The sequence below is a fragment of the Pleurodeles waltl genome, chromosome 4_1 (assembly GCF_031143425.1).
Source record: "Pleurodeles waltl isolate 20211129_DDA chromosome 4_1, aPleWal1.hap1.20221129, whole genome shotgun sequence".
Lineage (NCBI taxonomy): Eukaryota > Metazoa > Chordata > Amphibia > Caudata > Salamandridae > Pleurodeles > Pleurodeles waltl.
In genome coordinates, this window is record NC_090442.1 from 991,199,525 (window position 1) to 991,222,984 (window position 23,460).

General features: G+C 43.8%; 1 protein-coding gene across 2 annotated transcripts in view; it reads left to right on the top strand.

Moving 5' to 3' along the window:
• The window catches only part of LAMB4 (laminin subunit beta 4), a 724,082-nt gene that overhangs the window by 378,991 nt on the left and 321,631 nt on the right, over nucleotides 1–23,460 (top strand). For both annotated transcript variants that reach the window (XM_069229818.1, XM_069229820.1), the window contains exons 13-15: nucleotides 581–660; nucleotides 10,505–10,655; nucleotides 12,925–13,077. In XM_069229818.1, the coding sequence (XP_069085919.1) occupies nucleotides 581–660; nucleotides 10,505–10,655; nucleotides 12,925–13,077 (384 nt within the window). The remainder of the gene's footprint in view (nucleotides 1–580; nucleotides 661–10,504; nucleotides 10,656–12,924; nucleotides 13,078–23,460) is intronic.

Below are 23,460 nucleotides of genomic sequence, written 5' to 3' on the forward strand. Positions count from 1 at the left end.
GTGTGAATCATTTTTTTTAACGCACACCAGTCCGCATCGCCGGCTAAAGTCATTCCATTAATAAGGCGCCCGCATGGCACGTTGGAATGGCGTTAGCCGGCGGTAAAAATTTTGAAGCACAACTGCGTTGCCGCAGTTGTGCGTCAAAAAGTATAAATATGGCCCTTACTGTCACAGTGAGGAACTGCACAAATAATAAAAGGAAAGCACAACGCTGGCGAAGAATGCAGATTCTAATTTAACTTGGGTCAGAAGGATGTATTTAGAACAAGAATTAGGATGGTAAACAGAACTTTTCTGATATGTGCTACTGGTGGGCACCACCTTTGTTAATTACTATGGGCCCATTGTACTCTAGGCTTGGGTGGCTCACTCAATAAAGTCCATGTTAATGGAAAAAAGCTCTGTGAATTAGCCCTGTATCAACTCCTGACCCACTTAATTTCTATGATACTCTACTTTAGCATCAGTGATTTAGAGCATTTTCGATTTTTCCAATGCAAGGTTCACTTTCATATTACAATGTACATTGTTTCTCGCCACCAGAGCAGAAAAATGATTCTGTTTTGTATTTTTGCAGCCAGGATACTGGGGTCTGGGCAACAGTTTACAAGCATGCACTTCCTGTGACTGTGACATTGGCGGAGCCTACAGTAACTTGTAAGTATACACTAGTTTTTATGTTTTATATCTGATGAGCAGTTTAGTGATGGTGTTAAATAATTAAAGTTATATGATAGCAGTACCTGCACCTAAGGGAAGCTTCTAATCCCTAAGATTAACTGAAGATCAACCATGTATGTTGCAGCATACTCTCTCTACTCATACTGTGATTATGCTAATCTTTCATTCTTGTGCTTTGTCCCTAAGATCTATGACTTGCTCCCCTTTTGGCTACTGGAGGTAATATGTTTCCTCACCTAAAGGCAGGGCCACTAGAATTATGTGGCGGGAAGCACTAAATTATGTGGCAGTGTTAACTAAATTATGCTGCAAGAAAAGGCAAATTATGCGGTATAATGTGGCACATTTTTTGATAGTATTACTTCATTATTTTGTCATTTTTCAGTATGGTAATACTCCCCGGGTAAAGATTTCATCTCATTAACCCGTTGCATGCGTCAGATGGCTGGGAGCCGTCCAACACTGCAGTGCTCATGTGTGTCGGATGGCTCCCGACCATCCGCACACATGGCACTTAAAATCCCTCTGGTGCGAGCACCAGAGGGATTTCATTTGGATATTTTTAGCCTTGGTTGCCTGGGAAGAGCTTCCCCAGCAATCAAGGCTAAAAATATCACCACCCTGAAATGCCGATTGGTGCGCTGTGCTCATCAACGTCATTACATGGGAAAATGAAAGGAAAATCAGCCAATTGGCTGAGTTGCTTTCATTTTCTTTGGTGCTAAGGGGCATATATCAGCTCCCTGGCCACTGATTGCAATTGAAGAGGTACTGTTGGAAAGAGGAGAATCTCCCCTTTCCAGAGGCATCTTGCTCGAGTGGATCCCTGCTTGGGGATCACCTCAGCAGGGTGATCCCCAAGCAGGGATCCACTCCACTAGGCCACCAGGTAGTGGGGAGCGGCCCCTTGGGCAAGGACTTTCGCTCCATCTTCTTTGTTTTGCACAATACAGCCTTTCTGCCCCCTTGGGTGGCAGATGGGGGCAGTAGACCCACAAGCCACCAGGGATTTTTTTATATCTAGGAAAGGATCAGGGCTGCCCAGAATGGGCAAGGTAATGTCTCCACCCACCCCCAAAAACAGGCACAATCTTTCTGCCTCCCCATGGGGGGCAAAAATCCCACTAGACAGCGGGGATTTTTTTTTATAAAAGCAGAGTGGGGCTTCCCAGATTTGGCAAAGCAATGCCTCCATTCTACCCCTAAAAGTGAGAACAGTCTTTCTGCCAGGGGTTATTATCCCAGTCTGCCCCTCAGGGGGGTCAGAAAGCCCACTAGGCACTAGGGAATATTTTAAAAGTCATGGGGTGGGGGCTACCCGGAACAGGCATGGCCATACCACCACCCCACATAAATAGGGACTAAAGTCTTTCTGCCCCCGGTATTTACCCCTGATCAGCCCCTGGGAGGAAAAAGCCCACTAGATGTCAGGGATTTTTTTTTTAAAGAGGGATGGGGGCAAAGTCTTTCTGTCCCCCTGGGGGAAAATGGGGGTAATTACCGCCGATCTGCCCCCAGATGGGGGGGGGGGGAGAAATCCCACTAGATATCAGGGAACACTTTTTTACAAAACAAAGGAGGGCTGTGGGCTGGCCATCACCATCTACATGTTTATGCCCGACCCCAACTAAAGAGGGCAACGCGGACCAAAGCACCTCATCCCAATAGCAAACAAGAGGACATTTAACTATTTTGGGTGTTAATTTTACATATGGGACACAAGAGCTTGGCTAACTCCCAATATCGTCCCACTTGCAATGGTGAGCTACCACCTGGAAAAAGCCTACCAGACTCAGACACTTCTCCTAACTAACCATCTGGGGTGTTCAGGGTGGTGTGCTTCACCATTTTCTTTCCCAAAAAGCCCTGCAAATCTCCAACTTTGCCTGAAATCATGCATTTTGCCTGCAAATGTGTGATGGAAACTTCAGAAATCCACAGAAATCCACAAAATTCCTACCACTCAGGATTGCCCCATCTATACTGACAAAAACTCTTCCCCACTTGTGTGGGTGCCCAAAGCAGATTCAGCCTAAAATCGTTTGGAAAAAAACTGCCCTTTTAGATCTGCTTTGGTTCCCCCTCAATTTCTACGCCTCATTTTTGGCCCTTCCCTGTCACCAGCACTTGACCCACTTACAAAAGTGAGGTACCATTTTTATCGGAAGACTTGGTGGAATGCTTGGTGGCAGGAAGTTTGTGGTCCCCCTCAGATTCTAGAACCTTACATAACAGAAATGTGAGGTAAATGTGTTTTTAGACATATTTTGAGGTTTGCAAGGGATTCAGGGTAACAGAACCTAGTGCGAGCCACACAAGTCACTAAATCCGGGATGCCCCTGGGTGCAGTGCTTAATTTGTGCTTGTTGTTGCCGTTGCAGGGCACCAGCACTTATTTTTGAGGGGCGGCGCTTATTTTTCTACCTCAAGCATTTACTGTGAGCAAAAGATACATATGGGAAAGACAGAGGAAGAGAAAAACGAAAAAGCAGTACAATGGGAGAAAGCAGAAAGCTGCAAGAGTGAGATGAAGGGGCAGGGAGTGTCTGTAAATGGATTCAAGAGGCCTGAGATGGCTTCAGGATTACGCTGCCTCAGTATTCTGTGTTCGCACACTAAATTGCAGCAGCCGCATGTTTAAGAGAAGTGCTTTGGGCACAGAACGTTTTTATTTACAAATTAAGCACTGCCTGGGTGTCTAGTTTTAAAACATGTACATGTTTGCTAGGTTTCCCAAGGTGCTGGCAGAGCTAGGACCAAAATTCCACAACTAGGCACATTGCAAAAAAAGGGGTCAATTTTCTGTGGAAAAATGTGCTCTGTCCATGTTGTGTTTTGGGCCATTGCCTCTCGCGAGCACTAGGCCTACCTACACAAGTGAGCTACCATTTTTATCAGGAAACCTAACGGAACACAGAATAGTAGAACAAGTGTTATTATCAATTGTCTTTCTCTGTGTTTGTGCCTTCCCAATATAAGACAGTGTGTTAGAAACAAGTCATTTTGAAAAAATTCCTCTAATTCACATGCTAGTATGGGTATCCTCAAATTCAGAAATATGCAAATAACCACTGGTTCTATACTCCATGTCTTGTGACCATTTCAGAAGTACATATGTTTCCTTGATACCTATTTTTCACTCTTGATACTTTACCAAATTAATCACTCTATACCTGATACACAAAGACAATCCATTTCAAGGTGCAGCTAAGTTATATGTTTTAAAAAATCTGCCATAGTTAGAAGAAGTAACAGATGAAAACATAGACACAAATGGCAGTTTTTTTCAATCCAATTTCATTTTTTTTCTTCTGTTTTTTTTGTTTCAACTGTTACTTCTTATAAGAAAACCTTTGAAGGAACCACACCAATGGGTCCATGCTGAATTTGGAATTTTGTCTACTCTTCAGAAACCTATAGTTTTCCATTATCCACCATTGGTTTCATACCCATTTCTACCACTAACTGGAAGTAGGTTGAAACCACACAAAATAGGAAAAATGGGCTATGTCCCAGTAAAATGCCAAAACTGTGTTGAAAATTTGTTTTTCTGATTCAGGGCTGCCTGTTCCTGAAAGTTGAGAAGACGGTTATTTCAGCACCGCAAACCCTTCGTTGATGCTGTTTGCAATGAAAACAATACACTTTCTTCTGCAGCACTTTATTCAAATTCTTCCCAAAAAACAACATTTAGCTGTATTTAGGCTAAGTGCTCAGTCCCCTCCAAGGGAATCTACAAAACCTGAATACCTTTAGGACCCTCAGGATGTTGGGAATAAATGACCAAATTTGGCATGGATAGATTATGTGGACAAAAAGTTAATGGGGCCTAAGCGCAAACTACCCCAAAAAATGGCTTTGCACAGGTGGGAGGGGTATTTGAAGGACTGCAATAAGCAACTAAAAGATCAGCAGTTAACCTTCTCAAAGGGCCTTCCACTTCATACAAACACATTTTGCAATGTTTTAGTATGTTTGATGCGCTTGACCTAGAAACAAATGTTTTTATTAATCTATGCAGATTATGCAGCAGATGATGATTCAGGTGCAAATGCTGAAAATCCTTAATTATGCGAAAAAAAGCAACCACAACAGAATCACATAATTCCAGTGGTCCTCCCAAAAGGTCTTTAATTGAACAGGCATTTCATTGAGAAGCCATTACCCTGCCTATGTCACAACCCCTAATTTCTAATTCTGCCCTTGTACTCTCCATGTACAGAAACCTGGCCTAACCTGAAAACAATGAATCCTTTTTAAATCTGGCTTGTATGCCGTAGCTGTCTGAACTCCTATTGTTGTCAGTTCTATAAAATATGTGTAGATGCAGACTTTTTCTCATTATGCTAATGACTGTTGTATCATTGGGCCTCCTATAGATGGCTCTTATTGCCATACATGAGGAACTACTTTACATCACAAACGTGCGCAGGCTCATCTCGCATTAAAATGTCCATCTCATAAGACAACTTGTTTTTTTTTTTGTTTTTCACTGCTGCAGCATTTGTATCATTAGCTTAGTAAATATTCAAATTGCAAGCAAAGCCTATCAGCTTCAGAAATGCGTGTTATGAATTTTGCCTATGTGAAAATTTGCTACCTTGCTAATTCATATGTCTGATGGTTTTTTTGTCTCTCTGCAGCCTGCTGTGTGAATGAATAATTATTCTCTTTAAAGTTACATGCAGACTCCAACGCCCTCCTTGCCTGGTTCATGAGGTGTAGATACGCATATAAACAATTTACAGGGTGGCGATGTCGTTTTCTTTACAGAAAAGCTGGCGGTACAAAATGTTATACATTTACAGCAGCATCAATAGATTTTATGTGTATCCAGTGGTGTATGTGTCTAGAAAGTCTCAGTAAATATCGCCCATCAATCATTAATATGTGACAAAAACAAATCTTTATAAAATGACGAACAATCTACATAGCCCCAAATACATAAATACCTTGTGCAACTCTTTTTTAGTATTAGTGAAAATCCAATCACTTTAGTCAGAAAAACACCTCCTGAACTTTTAAGGTTTATATATTCACTATACCTCTTACAACACAACAGCACTCCAATTCTAATAGGATCAAAATACAAAAACAATATTTATTTCAACTGGCTGGAGGAAGCAACTTTTTTATTGTATCAATGTATCAGCAAAAAGTCCATTCTAAAGTATGTCCACCTTCGACTGCTAAAATTCAAAATCTGGGGTTTGCAATGTTAACTTAGGGCATGATTTAGAGTTTGGAAATTCCAACGCACCAGGCGGGCACCTTATTTATGGATTGATGTTAGCCGGCGCTGCGGGCTGGTCAGAGTAAAAAAAAATTACTCTAACCAGGCAGCGCCAGCGTAGGGGAAAATTGGGGCTGTGCATCAAAAAATGGTGCAAGTCAGGTTAGAGTAAAAAAATCATGGCTCTAACCGGACTTGTGCCATTTTTTGATGCACAACCCCCATGGACATGGAGTCTTGCCCCCCTGCCCAATGGCCATGCCCAGGAGACTTCTGTCCCCTAGGCATGGCTATTGGGCATAGTGGCATGTAGGGGGGCCCAAGTTAGACCCCCCATGCCACAATTTTTTTTTTTAAATACTTACCTCAACTTACCTGTACTTACCTGGGATGGGTCCCCCTATCCATGGGTGTCCTCCAGGGGTGGGTGGGGTGGCAGGGGGTGTCCCTGGGGGCTGGGAAGGGCACCCGTGGACTGCTTCCATGGACAGAGACTATGGACATGATCCCACAGATCCCTTAACGCCTGCCCCCACCCAGGCGTTAAAAAACGGCGCTCAGCAGGCTGGGTGACGTTTTTTAAGGCCCGTCCCCTCCTGTGCGTCAAAATGACGAGGGAGTATAAATAAGGCACACAGGCCTTAAAGTCATATTTGGTACGGGAACGCCTACCTTGCATGTCATTAACGCAAAGCGGTTTCCCGCATCCAGAAAATGATGCACACGGAGGAATTTTGACGTTCGCTGGGTTGGGTGTCATAGTATAAATTTGCTGCAAGGTTTGCGCCGAATGTAAGTCAAATGTTTTGACGCACATTCGGCGCAAACAGAGTATAAATATGCCCCTAAGATTTCTGAGGACAGGGCTGCTTCAATAGAAATCTTCCTCCAATTACCTTATGGAAATGAAGCACATTACACTGCCTGTCTTACTAAGGATGGATGGATGGATGGTGTAACAACCTTCTTTTCTGCCCATCACCACCAGGAGAAATCTAAAAGGATAGGCTAAAACAATAAGCCCTCATAACCTGGGGAGACAACTCCCAGGGCGTGGGGGTCATTAGTTTTTCTGCTTTTCAAAAACAACTGTTGTCTCTTGGAGTTCGGTGCATGGCCATCAAAACCAATGGCAGCCACCCACTAAACGTTTTTGCACTTTGAATGAACCCCCATAATGATAGTTCACTTCAAGCTACAAACATGACTATTGGGCTGGTAGTCCATAGGATGGTGGAGGTAACATCCTACAGAAGCCATGTCTCAACTTATCGCAGAACCACCAGATTTGTAAGTCATCAACGTCCATCCACATACCATCTAATTTTTTTCATTGATGTTCTGAAACATCTCCTTTAATTTATTACAGGTCATATACCAGTTTGAATGATGGCCATGGCCCTCTCTGCAGGGTTACCCACAAACATTTTGCCTTCACCCTCCAGTTTTCTGAACCTGTTTTTGTTGGCTTTTAGGACTCTAGCACTTTACCACTTCTAACCAGTGCAAAAGTGCTTGTGATCTCCCCTTTAAATATGGTAAAATTGGCTTACACCCAATTGGCACATTTAATGCACTTGTAAGTCCCTAATAAATTGGAACCACCTGTACTCACGGGCTGTAAATTAAATTCTACTAGTGGTCCTGCATGCACTTTGTGCCACCCACTTAACTTAAGTAGCCCTCTAAACATGTCTCAGGCCTGCCATTACAGTCTGTGTGTCAGTTTTAAACTGACTTTTCAACATAAACCTTTTGCCGAGCCTTCACCTTCCTTTTTAATGTATATCTGGCACCCGTATGGTAGTCCCTACAAAGCCCATAGGGCAAGGTGCAGTGTTTTTAGAATATTGGACATGTACTTTTAACTTTTACATGGCCTGGTAGAGAAAAACTCTTACATTTGTTTTTCCCATTGGCTAACTTTAGGTTAGTTTATTACATTTAATATGTGATAACCTCAATTGAGAGCAGATAGGAATTTTGTGTTTGGTGTCTAATTAATTGTAATTTAAACCCCTCCTAAATGGTAAAGTTGAATTTTAAGACACAATTCTAAAAATGCTACTTTTAGAACGTTGCTATTTTCTTGCTCCAACTATTTGGTGCCTGCAGCAGGTATTCTGGATCACGTGACTAGGTGCAGCTGGCAGTTGGTCTTTGTGTATTGCTCCCAGACAGTTAGACAAATGGGGGGATAGGTGTTGGCAGGATGGGCCATCTCTGACTTGATGAGGGTGAGCAGCTGTCACCTACCACACTTACAAATCACAAGATACTGCCCAGCGCACTCACAAAGGGTTTTGATACTAATCTTTTGTGTCCCCAGACAAACTGAGGCCAGGACAGGTAGGGCCATTACAAGAACCTCTTCAGGTAGAAGCCTGTAGAAACTTATTGTAATTCAATGTGGGCACCATGTATAAATAATAGAGTCTCAGACCCAGCGGTTCAGTACACCTTTGGACCTGTGGATATTACAGAAAAAGGACTACTGTGTTTCTTTGCTGCCAAAAGGATGTCTACCCTGCTGCCCTGCTGCCTGCTGCTCTGCTTGTTGAGAAGGAAGACTGGACTTACACCCTTCATCCCCAGCTGAAGTGACTCCAATGGTTGGTGGACGGACCTCATGAAGCTCTGGAGGCTCCTTGCATCTGCCCTGAGGACCTGCTAACTGAACCTGGAACTGGACCTGCAACCAGACCTGGCTGAGCCCTGCTGGCCTCTGTTGGAGTGAATTCCTAATCCCTAAGAGGTGCCCCTCAGGTCCTGTACCCTTGATGTAGCATCCGTGGAGTTTCTCCTCAAAGACAAAGAGGAATCCTGAAGTTTTGGGCTCTTCACAATCGTGAACAGGCCTATGTGATCCAAAATCTTGCAGTTCATGCCACACACAAACATGAAGTTCCATGAACCCGACTCTTCGCACCACAGCGACTGCCAGCGGTGCCCAGCAATGCAAGACCTGCACTTCATGCTGTAGCATTGACAGTCCACAGTGCTTGCCAACGTCTGACAAGATCTTAGCGCTACAGCAAATCAAGGCTTGCTCTTTGCCTTACATCGACCAACATCCACTACGTTCTCCCTGCTCCTCATGACCCCCTGTACTGCAGACAGGAGAAAACAGGAACCCACAAGAGTGAAAACAAGAACTCACAAGAGTGAGATCAAGAGGTAGGGAGTGTATGGGAGTGGATTAAAGAGGACTAGGGTGGATTCAAGACCACCAGCCTTGGTATTTGACATGCTGACAAAGATCTGGTTGCATGCTTCTGGGTAGAGCCTCAGGCACCAGTGTTATACAGTTCTTACTAAAATAATAGGACTGCATATTTAGGGCAACAGAACTTCAAGATGTGGGGAAGTCCACCCACACTATCGGAAACTGTCACCCCAATTCCTGGCTAGCTCACAGTGCCTCACCTGAACCTCTAAACCTATTGGGGTGGAAGGTGATTATGGCAATCTGAAAAAGACACTTGGACACCCCAGGGAAGTTGAGTAGAATGATTGTACCCTTTTGTTGTATTGCTCATGCAAGCCCAGGCAGAGATAAAAAAAGGTATAAAAACAGTTTTCAATATATTTATTGAAACAATCATTATCTTGCATAACGCGAGTGAACTACGATAATTAGGCAAGTGAAACAGAGCAAAGTAACCAGTATGACAAACATGGTGAAGATGAGAAATAATCCAACTATGGTAAATGTGTTCTAGATGTTCTGGAGGTTCTAGAGGTTCCTATCTAACTTTACAACTAGGCTGCGAGCATTGCAGGTGTACCCTTCTGCCTGGCCTGATCTAAGGGATTAGCCCCAGCCCCATACCTGAAAACAGTGTCAGTAATTGACCTACAGTGTAGATAGCAATCCTCTCAGGAGGTGGTAGATTAGCGCCATCAGATCTGCATGTGGAACACAGTGTTCGTCCTAGAATGGTCAAGGTTGGAGTGCCCCCTGTTCTTTCTGGGTTAGTGCACCATTTATATAATAAACCCCTACTGTGTTGAAAGCATAGTCCTGATGCAATGCTTAAAGGACAAACATCTGAGTCAATGTAGTTGCAACAAACTGAACCGTAGGAGTAATACCTTTATCAGCTCAATACAAATAAAGTGCAAGTACTGCATCAATCACACATTTAACAGATACATGCGAAATGCTTGTGTTGTCTTCTTCTTCAATGATTTAATTTGTGACATATCTCTTTGAGCAACTAAAGGAACACCAACAACAAACACAGAGTTAGAGTAGTAGCGTTGGGCATGGTTCTATGTTCCACAGCATAGTGAAATTCTCACATTTGCTCCATTGAAGGTGTACCAGTCATGTTGATCTATTGCACTGGGATGATCCATTGTTTTACAGTCAATATTACCGTGGTCTCTTAAAGATAGAGAGAGAGATGTTTAGGTATCACACATACCAAAAGTCTATCAATAACAGAATAAAGATTTTTTGTAAAGGACATTAAGAATCCAGGTAATTCTTTCTTTGTTCAACTTCTCAGACTCTTTATGTTTATGTACAAGTGATAAAAAATCCCGAAATTGTTGTTTTACATATTTGGTATTTTCTTGCAGATGTTCATCATATGATGGCCAGTGTGAATGCTTGCCACACATGACGGGCCGCCAGTGTAAAACACCAGCTTCTGGATACTTCATTGTGTCACTTGATTACTACATTTATGAAGCGGAGGATGCACAGCCACTATATGCATCTGAGTCAATTGTTAGTATGCAAAAGAAAATCACCATTTTATGTTTGGTTGTGAGGTCAATGTGTTTAGCTCTAGAAGCCAGTGTGGGTCAGCAAGTTAAAATTGGAACACCGAAAAATGTGGTGATCTGCAGGCCAATAGTTCAAATCCTTCCATTCTTCCAAAGTCACAAAATTGAGTACTATTAAATTGGGTTATTGCATAACCGGGAGTATTTTAAGACTCAAAACATTTTAACAAACATATTGTTTTGGCTAGGTGTTGGGATTATCTTTCAAGGATCTATGCTCTTGTCCCTATATTAAGAGTTCACTGGCTGTGGCACTCTACAGAGGTGTTGTTGTTGACTACTGGGCTTGAGGATATACATTGTCCATATGGGTGTGATTGGGACTTCTGTAAGCTTCAGGTAGCAAAGCTTGAGAAGACAATCACCTCAAGCATCCTCCATATCAAACGATCAGTAAAGTCAGGTGTAACTGTTTAGACGCAGCAGGATAGACAGAGGGATAACAATATCCACCTAAGCTTCACTGTCAGTAGCACAAGTGTCAACATGACCAATGCTTCACACCAATGCCTAGATGCAATGCTAGGATAATGGTGATGTTTGTTCAGAAAGGTCAACGTCTGAAGGAAAATAAATGGAAAAAGCTTAAATGAGGCATTCCTTGTGTGTGTTGTTAAACATCTTCTCCAATCTTCTCCAATGTTTGATCTCTCAAATATAGAGCAGTAATGGCACAGAAAGATACTTTCTGGGAAGCCATAGTCCCAAGCTGAAAGTAAAGGCACCACGTGAGAGGAACTCCAAATAGTATACTCACGCTTATTATTAAGTTAAATATCACCTCCTGTTTGCTCATTGAGATAAGAGGAGAGGACAATGAAAGGGTCGGTGTGCTGACTGGTGCAGTTGTCCTAGAAATATCTCATATAAGAAAATTCTCATATTAGAGTACAGCTGAATCTATCAGTTATTGCATTACTGTGTCCGTGGTCTCCCTCAAAAAAGAGCTCTAGAGACGATATTGAAGCTTTTCCCGCTTCATAGAATATCCCTTTTAAGAGAGCAACATTTTTAATGATTCACCTCACCATTTTGGAATTGTGAGGTGTGCCCATAAAACGTGAAACTGGTGTTATTTATTACTAATTCTGCAAAAGAATGAGCTGAAGAAGATACACTTCATGTCCATTAATTGTAAAGATGTTCTCCTACTCCCTGTAGTGGCTGAGAGTGTGAGTGCAAAATCCAGGAGAACTCAATCTACATCAGCTCTAAATTGTGATGCAAATATAGGTGAAAACATTGGGGCATATTTAAAAAGAGTTCACACAATAAAACACAGTAAGTAAAGTTGCTGTGCTGCGTTGCGTGAACCGAAGAAAGTAGAACTGTGGCATATCTAATTAAAAGTGGTGCAAATCTGCTCTCTGTGCTGACACACTTGTGGCTACCATGCGCCAACCTAGGCACCCTTCCACCATTGTGCAAGGGTGTCTGCTTTGTAGCTAGCATAGTTTTTGTGAAGGGAGTGTTCCGTTCCTCCACAAAAAGTATACTTGGAGGCTTTTCCCTCTTTGTTTCTGTGCTGCAGAATGCAGCACAGAGGAAAAGGGAAAAACAAGAGACATGAAAACATTTCTCTCCATTACGCCTGCCTCAGGGATGCATAGGATTTTGGTGCAAATCGCTGTCTACTACTCTTTGTAGAAATAGATTTACTTTCAAAACCCGGGAACGCCCATGCATCACTTATAGAAAGCCCCTTCCGTGCAAAGTAATGCAAGGCACCCCATTGAACATAATTACGTTAATTTGGGTTTCAAGCCAATGCAAATCATGATTTGCATTGGTTTGTAAATCCCAGCAGAAGTCTTGCATCAGGTTGCATTAAAAAAGTAATAAAAATCCAAAACAAATTCTTTGTAAGTCTGAGCAATTCTTTGGGCCACATTTTGCACTATTTGCAGGATCTTCATTAATAACTAAGTGCAATGAATCCATTGACATGCCTAGGGAGACCAAATGAACAACTGCAATACATCACATCATAGCCATACAGGTGGCAGTAACTCTGAACATATGCTAAATACAATACAATATGTCGGTCAGAATATTCTATCCTAAGAAAAGTAACTCAGAGCCATGTAGGGCAATGCTAGTTCAATAGTTTGAAATCAGGCTATCTTTCTTTTCTAACTTTGTGAGGCTAAAACAAGATTGCAGTCAATAACATGCTTTGAACATATTTTCTTTCATCACATTCGTCACAGATTAAAACCACTGCAGCACCAACTACATCCCCAGAGCTACCGAAGTGTGATGACTATTTCCGCCAGCAGGGAATTGAGTATAAATACATTAATGGGAGGATAATTTTGAAAAGCGTACCGACAGACAGTGCAAGAGAAAGGAGACAAGTACAGGTAAGGCGTTTATTAAGCTTCTCCCCATTTAGAGGATGTGGCCACGTGAGACACGGTGCACAGATTAAAAGTAAGCAAGTGACCCCTTAGCATTGCCTGAGGAGCTGTAGTATTCTCATAAAAAATATTGAAATAAAAACATGAGAATCGGTCAAATGAAAGGGGGGCTATAAAAGAAGAAAACTGAAAACTAATGGACTGGTCATCCAGCCCTAGCACTGAAGCACATTAATTTCCAGGTCAATGTGCCCATGCCATTAGTCACAGTGCAAGAGAGCCAATGACTGATGAGAACTGACCATTTCTCCATGTCCCATGCACTACACTGTCATGGATGGAAGGAGCATATGACACTGACACAGACCAATCGCAGAACAGAGCTGATGCAAAGGCCCTTTACCTAAATGGATATATAATTATATAAAAGGATGTATATACTATTGAGTGATTTTCTTTGTTACACAATCCTGTGATTCTGCAAGAATTATTAGAGTGCAAATCTTCTTCACTTAGGCATTGTCAGATGCAATAACCAATACCAAAATCCTTCCCTACAAAGGTGATTTGTGACATTTCATTTAACAAAGTACCTATCAGTAGGCATTTAACAAAGAGAAATAACAATCCACCCTTATCTGTCTATTGACTTTCACATGTACATTTGACAATCACTATGCGAGGCCTACTGCATTTATCATAACGTCATAATAAAAACAGATCAGCTCTTTAGCATCAGAGATGTATTTTCCTAGTTAAGCAATCAGTCCTCTAGCTGTTCTCACTGAATTGTCACATTAGCCGACTCAGACCTATGTTGTTTATAAGCCTCCTCACAAGGCAATCGTCAGGTATACATTAATAAGATCGCAAATATGTACAAAATGCAGGTATAAATCTACTAATAGTCTAATAAGAATTTTCATAGTGGGAATCGTTTATCCCCATCATTTGCTCAGATGGGTCACCAACACCAAAATCCTTGCTGACAAAGGTAAGGTGAAATCTCATGTAACAAAATACCTGCCTCCATGCTTCAGCGTCATAACAATTCACCCTTAAAAGCCTATTATGCTAATCTGTGTGATTCCTTGTACAAAATTACCTATTGGTAAGGTTTAATATAGAGTTAAAACAATCAGCGCAAAATGCCTATTCACTTTAACATATGCTTTTCACAATAAATATATCAGGCATGATGCCTTTATCATAACATTTCTTAAACAGAACAGGCCTATAGCCATGATTCTTTAGCTTGCTACCATAAGCAGCTCTTTCCTGTATATGATGCGCCACAAGCCAAAAAGTGCAATCGAAGAATACTTTTTGTAAAAGCGTTCAAATTCAACCCAATCAAACCCTGTACTCGGGGGCAATAACATGAGGATGAAGCCTAAGTCACCCTCTCAGTAGTACTGTGAAAGTTCTTTTTTACTGATCACATAAATTCAGTTGACAGTGCGCTGTCAAACCAGACCTAAAAACCCATATAGAGAAGTGTAGCCCTTGTATCCCATACTGCTTTCAAGCACAAATACGCCCTCTGAAGTCTAAAGTTAGTATTGAAAGGGGAGGTTTTTTAGATTACAATACATTCCTCAGAGCTGCTCTCCTCCTATCTGTGCTGCTGCCAGAGAAAGGCAAACACCATAAATTAGCTAGTTATCTAAGACACTTTTATATCATTAAAATGTCATGTTTGTGACCCTGAAAGTTCAAGCTCAGGAAGCTGGATAAATAAACAAAACAATCGCAATTGCATGGAGGGTAAGCACTTTTTTTGTGGAAGCACACAACTTCTGCCCAAACAAATCATGTACTCCGGTCTTCCAACATGTGGGGCGGAGCCAATTACCTTCTCTAGTGATGCTCACTTAATAGCAGTCAATGGTCATGATATACAGTGCCTATGTACGATTTCAGACCCACCGCCATGGAGCGTGGGGCAGATACACCAACCAGGTACAATGCTGTCAGAGTTTCACCTTGAACTTGATCTTGTTTCTGGAAGTCAAAATCCTTCTGCCAGGCAAGGCAGCAGCTTGTACCCAAGGAAGGCTTTAAGACATAGGATAGGCATTGAATGAGGTCCCGGTTAAGCTGAAGTTTTTGGCAGGAAAGTTTAAATTTCGCACACAGGAATGTACACCTGCTGGTGAGATACGTGTTGCACCTTTGCCCAGTCACACTTTTTAATTTAGTCTCTCTTTTGGAGATTGATATTCTCCAGTGGGGCAATGGTATGGGCTGTCTCTGATGAGGAGTGAACGAGGCTGACTATGTTTTAGGTGAGGTCCTGCTGAATCAAATTTGGTTCTGAGAAGATGCTCAGTGCAGGGGAAAGCTATTTCTTTGGCTAGAGGCAACACCATTTGGACAGATCAGTCTCAGATGTTTGTTCCAATCCTCTGGAGGTCTTCGAATCCAAAAAGTCTCAGGGTTTCAGGGATGTGAGGAGAAGTCCATGTACACACAGGCAAGGGTACCAGGACCTCAGGATCAGCACTTGGATGTCAAGACTCTTTCCAGTAGAAGCCACCGGCAGGGTCCAGGTGAGGTCCTGTTAATACTGGTCAGCTTGACACTTCAGTAAAAGGCCTCTTGTAGCTTGTTGTGGCCCTTCAGCTTACCCAGGAGGTTAGCCAACTGAACCTTTTAATGGGAAGCAGGAGCAGGTGCAACCCCTTAGGTCTCCTCGCAGGTCTCAGACAGCAAGTGCAGCCCTTATTCTGCTCTCACACTGGCTAAGTGTGTTCTGAAGAATGTGCCTTTCCATGCCACATTTGCATCTGGGACTGAGGTGAGTGTGACTACTAGCCCACACCTAACCAATAGGGCTAAAGTTCCCTGGGGAACCCTACCCACTTTTGCAGCAGCTCCTGTGTTCCCTATTGCAAACAATCCCACAGTGCCCCTCACTCACTAAATTTAAGATGGAGAAATACTTCTTCCCTTGTGCAGAGCATGTATGCCTACCCAGAGTTTTGGCTGGGGTAACGAGCAGTACCCTCCTACTTGGACACTTCAGACCAGTTCTGGGTCAGCTTTTCCCTCATTGGGAAAGTTACTGCCTAACTAGTAAGACAAAAGAAGGGGCCTGTTCAGGTTTTAACTATGTTTGCATGTGACAGGGGAGGCCCCTTTGAGGTGGTTTAAGTTATTGGGCACTGCCCAACTGGTCTTCCTGCCAGAGAAACAAAACACCTCCTAACACCCAGACCATTGTCTCTGCTCTGGGAGAAGTTTTCTCACCTCATCAGGGACATTCACCAGCGTGTTGACCGTTGAAGGCTAATGCAAATTAGTTTTCAGGTGCTTCCGGCAGGGAAAGGGTAACTTTGTATAAGTCAGTTTTCCTTAATATTTATTAAAAATCCAGCTTCACCATTAAGATGGGCTTTGAACAAAATACTAAAAATAGTCAGCTAATCATTTTTCTAGCACATCCCTAGTCTAGGATAGCAAAATTAATATTTAATATTGCTTCCAATTTTGTTTTGCTATGGACCAGCCAGTCTTCCTACAATTAATTATTTTTGTGTGTACTAGTCACTGTTAAAGACATATTAACTTAAAATTTCTACATGTCCTACTTTTAAATACCATGCACCCTGCCTTGTGAGATAGGGAAGTTTTTAAAATATTTAAAAGGGAGTATTTCCCATGTCATAAGGTATGACTTTGACAGGGTGGTTGCAGTTTTCAAACTGCAGCAGCAAAGCTACAGTGGAAGGGCTGGAGTCACTTTGTCTTGTCACACTAGTGGATGGCACAGTAAGGCTGGGATCAGTTGATAACTTTCAACCCTCAAAGTCAGTCTATTAACCTAAGCTCAACCCAATTGTGGCTATGGCACAGAGCAGACAGACGTAACTTAGGGCATTGTATAAGGTATTTATGCAGTACCAAAACAGTGTAAAGCTGAAATGCAAAAAACAAAATCCCAAACCAAATTAAATAAATAGAGCAAACCGTATTAAACACAATGACACCAAAATGGAAAAAATCCAATAAAGGGAACAGGAGTTATAGTGTTTTTAAGTTTTATTTAGTAATAGCGCAAAGAAGCACAAAGTGCCAATTACAGTTAATGTTCGTGGTAGACCTAATTGCAATTTTAAGCTAGCCGTGATAGGGTGTGGACTGAACACACTAACCAGGTTTGTTCTAGTCAAAGGTTTTGCCTTCTAACTTTAATCTCAATTCACAACAGGAGTACATTTCTAAAGCTTTCCAGGACCTCAGGAGTAGCACTTACAGAGACTCAAAAGATGTTATGCAGAGGCAAACAGCAGGTCTTGTCCAGGTCCTATTTCCACTGGTCAGCTGGACAGTTGCAGGAAAGGCCTGTTGTTGCTTGTTGTATCCCTGTAGTTTTAACAGGACTTCAGCCTTGTGAGCCTTGGATTTCACGCTGTGCCCTTAGTACTAGAGGGAGCAGGTCCAATCCTTCAGGGCTCCTCTCAGGTCACAGACAGCAGTTCCAGTCCTCTTCAGCTCTTCCTCAAGTCAAGTAGTGATCTGAAATGGGTGGCTGTAGATGCCTCATTTATGCCTGGCGTGTGTTAGTGAGTAGGAAGGACTACTCGGCACACCCCAACCAATGGGGTAAAGTATCTTGAGGACAACCCTACCCACTATGAAAATTTTCAAGATGTGAAAATCTTCAGCCATGCTATACTTCCGTTCTGTGTGAGGAATGTACTATGGTGATCCTAGTGTCCTCCCAAATTGAACACTAATATCTATTTTGGGGCAGCCACTGTACACACAGTAAACCCATAGACAGAAGTCTGATAGATGAAATGAAGGCTTTTCCAGCAACTAGACAGTGTATACACAAGAATTGTTTTGGCATCCTGTGTCCCTTCCTTTCATGTGCGTCCCAGTGTTATATGTAAAACCAAAGACAGAAGTCGGGTGCAACAAAACAGATCCTTTAGCAACCAGATTGTGGATACACAAGATTTATCTTTGTATCCTGTTCACTGCCTTTCAAGTGCACCCCAAAGTGTTATATGTGACTATATGTAATCCCAGCAGACTTGTCAAACAAGTTTCAAGCAGGATTTGACACTAGAATGTCAAAAACGATTCTCATAGTCCCCACCCTGTGTATTTGTTGAGATTCAGTCATATCTGCCCATTCAGGTCAGCCAATTGTTTGCACCTGGGAAGCATTTCACACCTTTTTCACACCTATTCAAATGTTAATTACTGGCTGGTGGAAGTGGGAGAGCAAATGCAAACCTAGCTTAGGCAGGGAAAAGGTAATTTTACAAAAGTTACTTTTCTTAATATTTATTAACAATCCAAATTCACCATTGAATATAGTTTTAATAATTATTAAAAGTAGTTTTTTAATTATTTTCCTAGCTAGCCCAGGTATTGCAATTTTTAATCTGTTGTAGGAAGTTGGCTCTGTATGTGCTATTTCAAAGTAAGGAATAGCATGCACAGAGTCCAAGGGTTCCCCTTAGAGGTAAAATAGTGGTAAAAATAGATAATACTAATGCTCTATTTTGTGGTAGTGTGGTCGAGCAGTAGGCTTATCCAAGGAGTAGTGTTAAGCATTTGTTGTACATACACACAGACAATAAATGAGGTACACACACTCAGAGACAAATCCAGCCAATAGGTTTTGTTATAGAAAAATATATTTTCTTTGTTTATTTTAAGAACCACAGGTTCAAATTTAACATGTAATATCTTGTTTGAAAGGTATTGCAGGTAAGTACATTAGGAACTTTGAATCATTTCAATTGCATGTATACTTTTCAAGTTATTGACAAATAGCTACTTTAAAAGTGGACACAGTGCAATTTTCACAGTTCCTGGGGGAGGTAAGTTTTTGTTAGTTTTACCAGGTAAGTCAGACACTTACAGGGTTCAGTTCTTGGTCCAAGGTAGCCCACCGTTGGGGGTTCAGAGCAACCCCAAAGTTACCACACCAGCAGCTCAGGGCCGGTCAGGTGCAGAGTTCAAAGTGGTGCCCAAAACGCATAGGCTAGAATGGAGAGAAGGGGGTGCCCCGGTTCCGGTCTGCTTGCAGGTAAGTACCCGCGTCTTCGGAGGGCAGACCAGGGGGGTTTTGTAGGGCACCGGGGGGGACACAAGCCCACACAGAAATTTCACCCTCAGCAGCGCGGGGGCGGCCGGGTGCAGTGTAGAAACAAGCGTCGGGTTTGCAATGTTAGTCTATGAGAGATCAACGGATCTCTTCAGCGCTGCAGGCAGGCAAGGGGGGGCTTCCTCGGGGAAACCTCCACTTGGGCAAGGGAGAGGGACTCCTGGGGGTCACTTCTCCAGTGAAAGTCCGGTCCTTCAGGTCCTGGGGGCTGCGGGTGCAGGGTCTTTTCCAGGCGTCGGGACTTAGGTTTCAGAGAGTCGCGGTCAGGGGAAGCCTCGGGATTCCCTCTGCAGGCGGCGCTGTGGGGGCTCAGGGGGGACAGGTTTTGGTACTCACAGTCGGAGAGTAGTCCGGGGGTCCTCCCTGAGGTGTTGGTTCTCCACCAGCCGAGTCGGGGTCGCCGGGTGCAGTGTTGCAAGTCTCACGCTTCTTGCGGGGAGTTGCAGGGTTCTTTAAAGCTGCTTCTTGAAACAAAGTTGCAGTCTTTTTGGAGCAGGTCCGCTGTCCTGGGGAGTTTCTTGCTTTTTTCGAAGCAGGGCAGTCCTCAGAGGATTCAGAGGTCGCTGGTCCCTTGGAAGGCGTCGCTGGATCAGAGTTCTTTGGAAGGCAGGAGACAGGCCGGTGAGTTTCTGGAGCCAAGGCAGTTGTCGTCTTCTGGTCTTCCTCTGCAGGGGTTTTCAGCTAGGCAGTCCTTCTTCTTGTAGTTTGCAGGAATCTAATTTTCTAGGGTTCAGGGTAGCCCTTAAATACTAAATTTAAGGGCGTGTTTAGGTCTGGGGGGTTAGTAGCCAATGGCTACTAGCCCTGAGGGTGGGTACACCCTCTTTGTGCCTCCTCCCAAGGGGAGGGGGTCACAATCCTAACCCTATTGGGGGAATCCTCCATCTGCAAGATGGAGGATTTCTAAAAGTTAGAGTCACCTCAGCTCAGGACACCTTAGGGGCTGTCCTGACTGGCCAGTGACTCCTCCTTGTTGCTTTCTTTGTCCCTCCAGCCTTGCCGCCAAAAGTGGGGGCCGTGGCCGGAGGGGGCGGGCAACTCCACTAAGCTGGAGTGCCCTGCTGGGCTGTGACAAAGGGGTGAGCCTTTGAGGCTCACCGCCAGGTGTCACAGCTCCTGCCTGGGGGAGGTGTTAGCATCTCCACCCAGTGCAGGCTTTGTTACTGGCCTCAGAGTGACAAAGGCACTCTCCCCATGGGGCCAGCAACATGTCTCTAGTGTGGCAGGCTGCTGGAACTAGTCAGCCTACACAGACAGTCGGTTAAGTTTCAGGGGGCACCTCTAAGGTGCCCTCTGGGGTGTATTTTGCAATAAAATGTACACTGGCATCAGTGTGCATTTATTGTGCTGAGAAGTTTGATACCAAACTTCCCAGTTTTCAGTGTAGCCATTATGGTGCTGTGGAGTTCGTGTTTGACAGACTCCCAGACCATATACTCTTATGGCTACCCTGCACTTACAATGTCTAAGGTTTTGTTTAGACACTGTAGGGGTACCATGCTCATGCACTGGTACCCTCACCTATGGTATAGTGCACCCTGCCTTAGGGCTGTAAGGCCTGCTAGAGGGGTGTCTTACCTATACTGCATAGGCAGTGAGAGGCTGGCATGGCACCCTGAGGGGAGTGCCATGTCGACTTACTCGTTTTGTCCTCACTAGCACACACAAGCTGGCAAGCAGTGTGTCTGTGCTGAGTGAGAGGTCTCCAGGGTGGCATAAGACATGCTGCAGCCCTTAGAGACCTTCCTTGGCATCAGGGCCCTTGGTACTAGAAGTACCAGTTACAAGGGACTTATCTGGATGCCAGGGTCTGCCAATTGTGGATACAAAAGTACAGGTTAGGGAAAGAACACTGGTGCTGGGGCCTGGTTAGCAGGCCTCAGCACACTTTCAATTGTAAACATAGCATCAGCAAAGGCAAAAAGTCAGGGGGCAACCATGCCAAGGAGGCATTTCCTTACACAACCCCCCCCCAAACGAAAGAGGATGAGACTAACCTTTCCCAAGAGAGTCTTCATTTTCTAAGTGGAAGAACCTGGAAAGGCCATCTGCATTGGCATGGGCAGTCCCAGGTCTGTGTTCCACTATAAAGTCCATTCCCTGTAGGGAGATGGACCACCTCAACAGTTTAGGATTTTCACCTTTCATTTGCATCAGCCATTTGAGAGGTCTGTGGTCAGTTTGAACTAGGAAGTGAGTCCCAAAGAGGTATGGTCTCAGCTTCTTCAGGGACCAAACCACAGCAAAGGCCTCCCTCTCAATGGCACTCCAACGCTGCTCCCTGGGGAGTAACCTCCTGCTAATGAAAGCAACAGGCTGGTCAAGGCCATCATCATTTGTTTGGGACAAAACTGCCCCTATCCCATGTTCAGAGGCATCTGTCTGCACAATGAACTGCTTAGAATAATCTGGAGCTTTTAGAACTGGTGCTGAGCACATTGCTTGTTTCAGGGTGTCAAAGGCCTGTTGGCATTCCACAGTCCAGTTCACTTTCTTGGGCATTTTCTTGGAGGTGAGTTCAGTGAGGGCTGTCACAATGGATCCATATCCCTTCACAAACCTCCTGTAATACCCAGTCAAGCCAAGGAATGCCCTGACTTGAGTCTGGGTTTTTGGAGCTACCCAGTCCAGAATAGTCTGGATCTTGGGTTGGAGTGGCTGAACTTGGCCTCCACCTACAAGGTGTCCCAAGTAAACCACAGTTCCCTGCCCTATCTGGCATTTGGATGCCTTGATAGAGAGGCCTGCAGATTGCAGAGCCTTCAAAACCTTCTTCAGGTGGACCAGGTGATCCTGCCAGGTGGAGCTAAAGACAGCAATATCATCAAGATAAGCTGTGCTAAAGGACTCCAAGCCAGCAAGGACTTGATTCACCAACCTTTGGAAGGTGGCAGGGGCATTCTTTAAACCAAAGGGCATAACAGTAAACTGATAATGCCCATCAGGTGTGGAGAATGCTGTTTTCTCTTTTGCTCCAGGTGCCATTTTAATTTGCCAGTACCCTGCTGTCAAGTCAAAGGTACTTAAGAATTTGGCAGCACCTAATTTATCTATGAGCTCATCAGCTCTGGGAATTGGATGAGCATCTGTCTTGGTGACAGAATTGAGCCCTCTGTAATCCACACAAAACCTCATCTCTTTCTTTCCATCTTTGGTGTGAGGTTTGGGGACTAAGACCACTGGGCTAGCCCAGGGGCTGTCAGAGCGCTCAATTACTCCCAATTCTAGCATCTTGTGGACTTCCACCTTGATGCTTTCCTTAACATGGTCAGACTGTCTAAAGATTTTGTTTTTGACAGGCATGCTGTCTCCTGTGTCCACATCATGGGTACACAGGTGTGTCTGACCAGGGGTTAAGGAGAAGAGTTCAGGAAACTGTTGTAGGACTCTCCTACAATCAGCTTGCTGTTGGCCAGAGAGGGTGTCTGAGTAGATCACTCCATCTACTGAGCCATCTTTTGGGTCTGATGACAGAAGATCAGGGAGCGGTTCACTCTCTGCCTCCTGATCCTCATCTGTTACCATCAACAGATTCACATCAGCCCTGTCATGGAAAAGCTTAAGGCGGTTCACATGGATCACCCTCTTGGGGCTCCTGCTTGTGCCCAGGTCCACCAGGTAGGTGACCTGACTCTTCCTTTCTAGCACTGGGTAAGGGCCACTCCATTTGTCCTGGAGTGCCCTGGGAGCCACAGGCTCCAGAACCCAGACTTTCTGCCCTGGTTGGAACTCAACCAGTGCAGCCTTTTGGTCATACCAAAACTTCTGGAGCTGTTGGCTGGCCTCAAGGTTTTTGGTTGCCTTTTCCATGTACTCTGCCATTCTAGAGCGAAGGCCAAGTACATAGTCCACTATGTCTTGTTTAGGCTCATGAAGAGGTCTCTCCCAGCCTTCTTTAACAAGAGCAAGTGGTCCCCTTACAGGGTGGCCAAACAGAAGTTCAAAGGGTGAGAATCCTACTCCCTTCTGTGGCACCTCTCTGTAAGCAAAAAGCAGACATGGCAAGAGGACATCCCATCTCCTTTTGAGTTTTTCTGGGAGCCCCATGATCATGCCTTTTAATGTCTTGTTGAATCTCTCAACTAACCCATTAGTTTGTGGATGGTATGGTGTAGTGAATTTGTAAGTCACTCCACACTCATTCCACATGTGTTTTAGGTATGCTGACATGAAGTTGGTACCTCTGTCAGACACCACCTCCTTAGGGAAACCCACTCTGGTAAAGATACCAATGAGGGCCTTGGCTACTGCAGGGG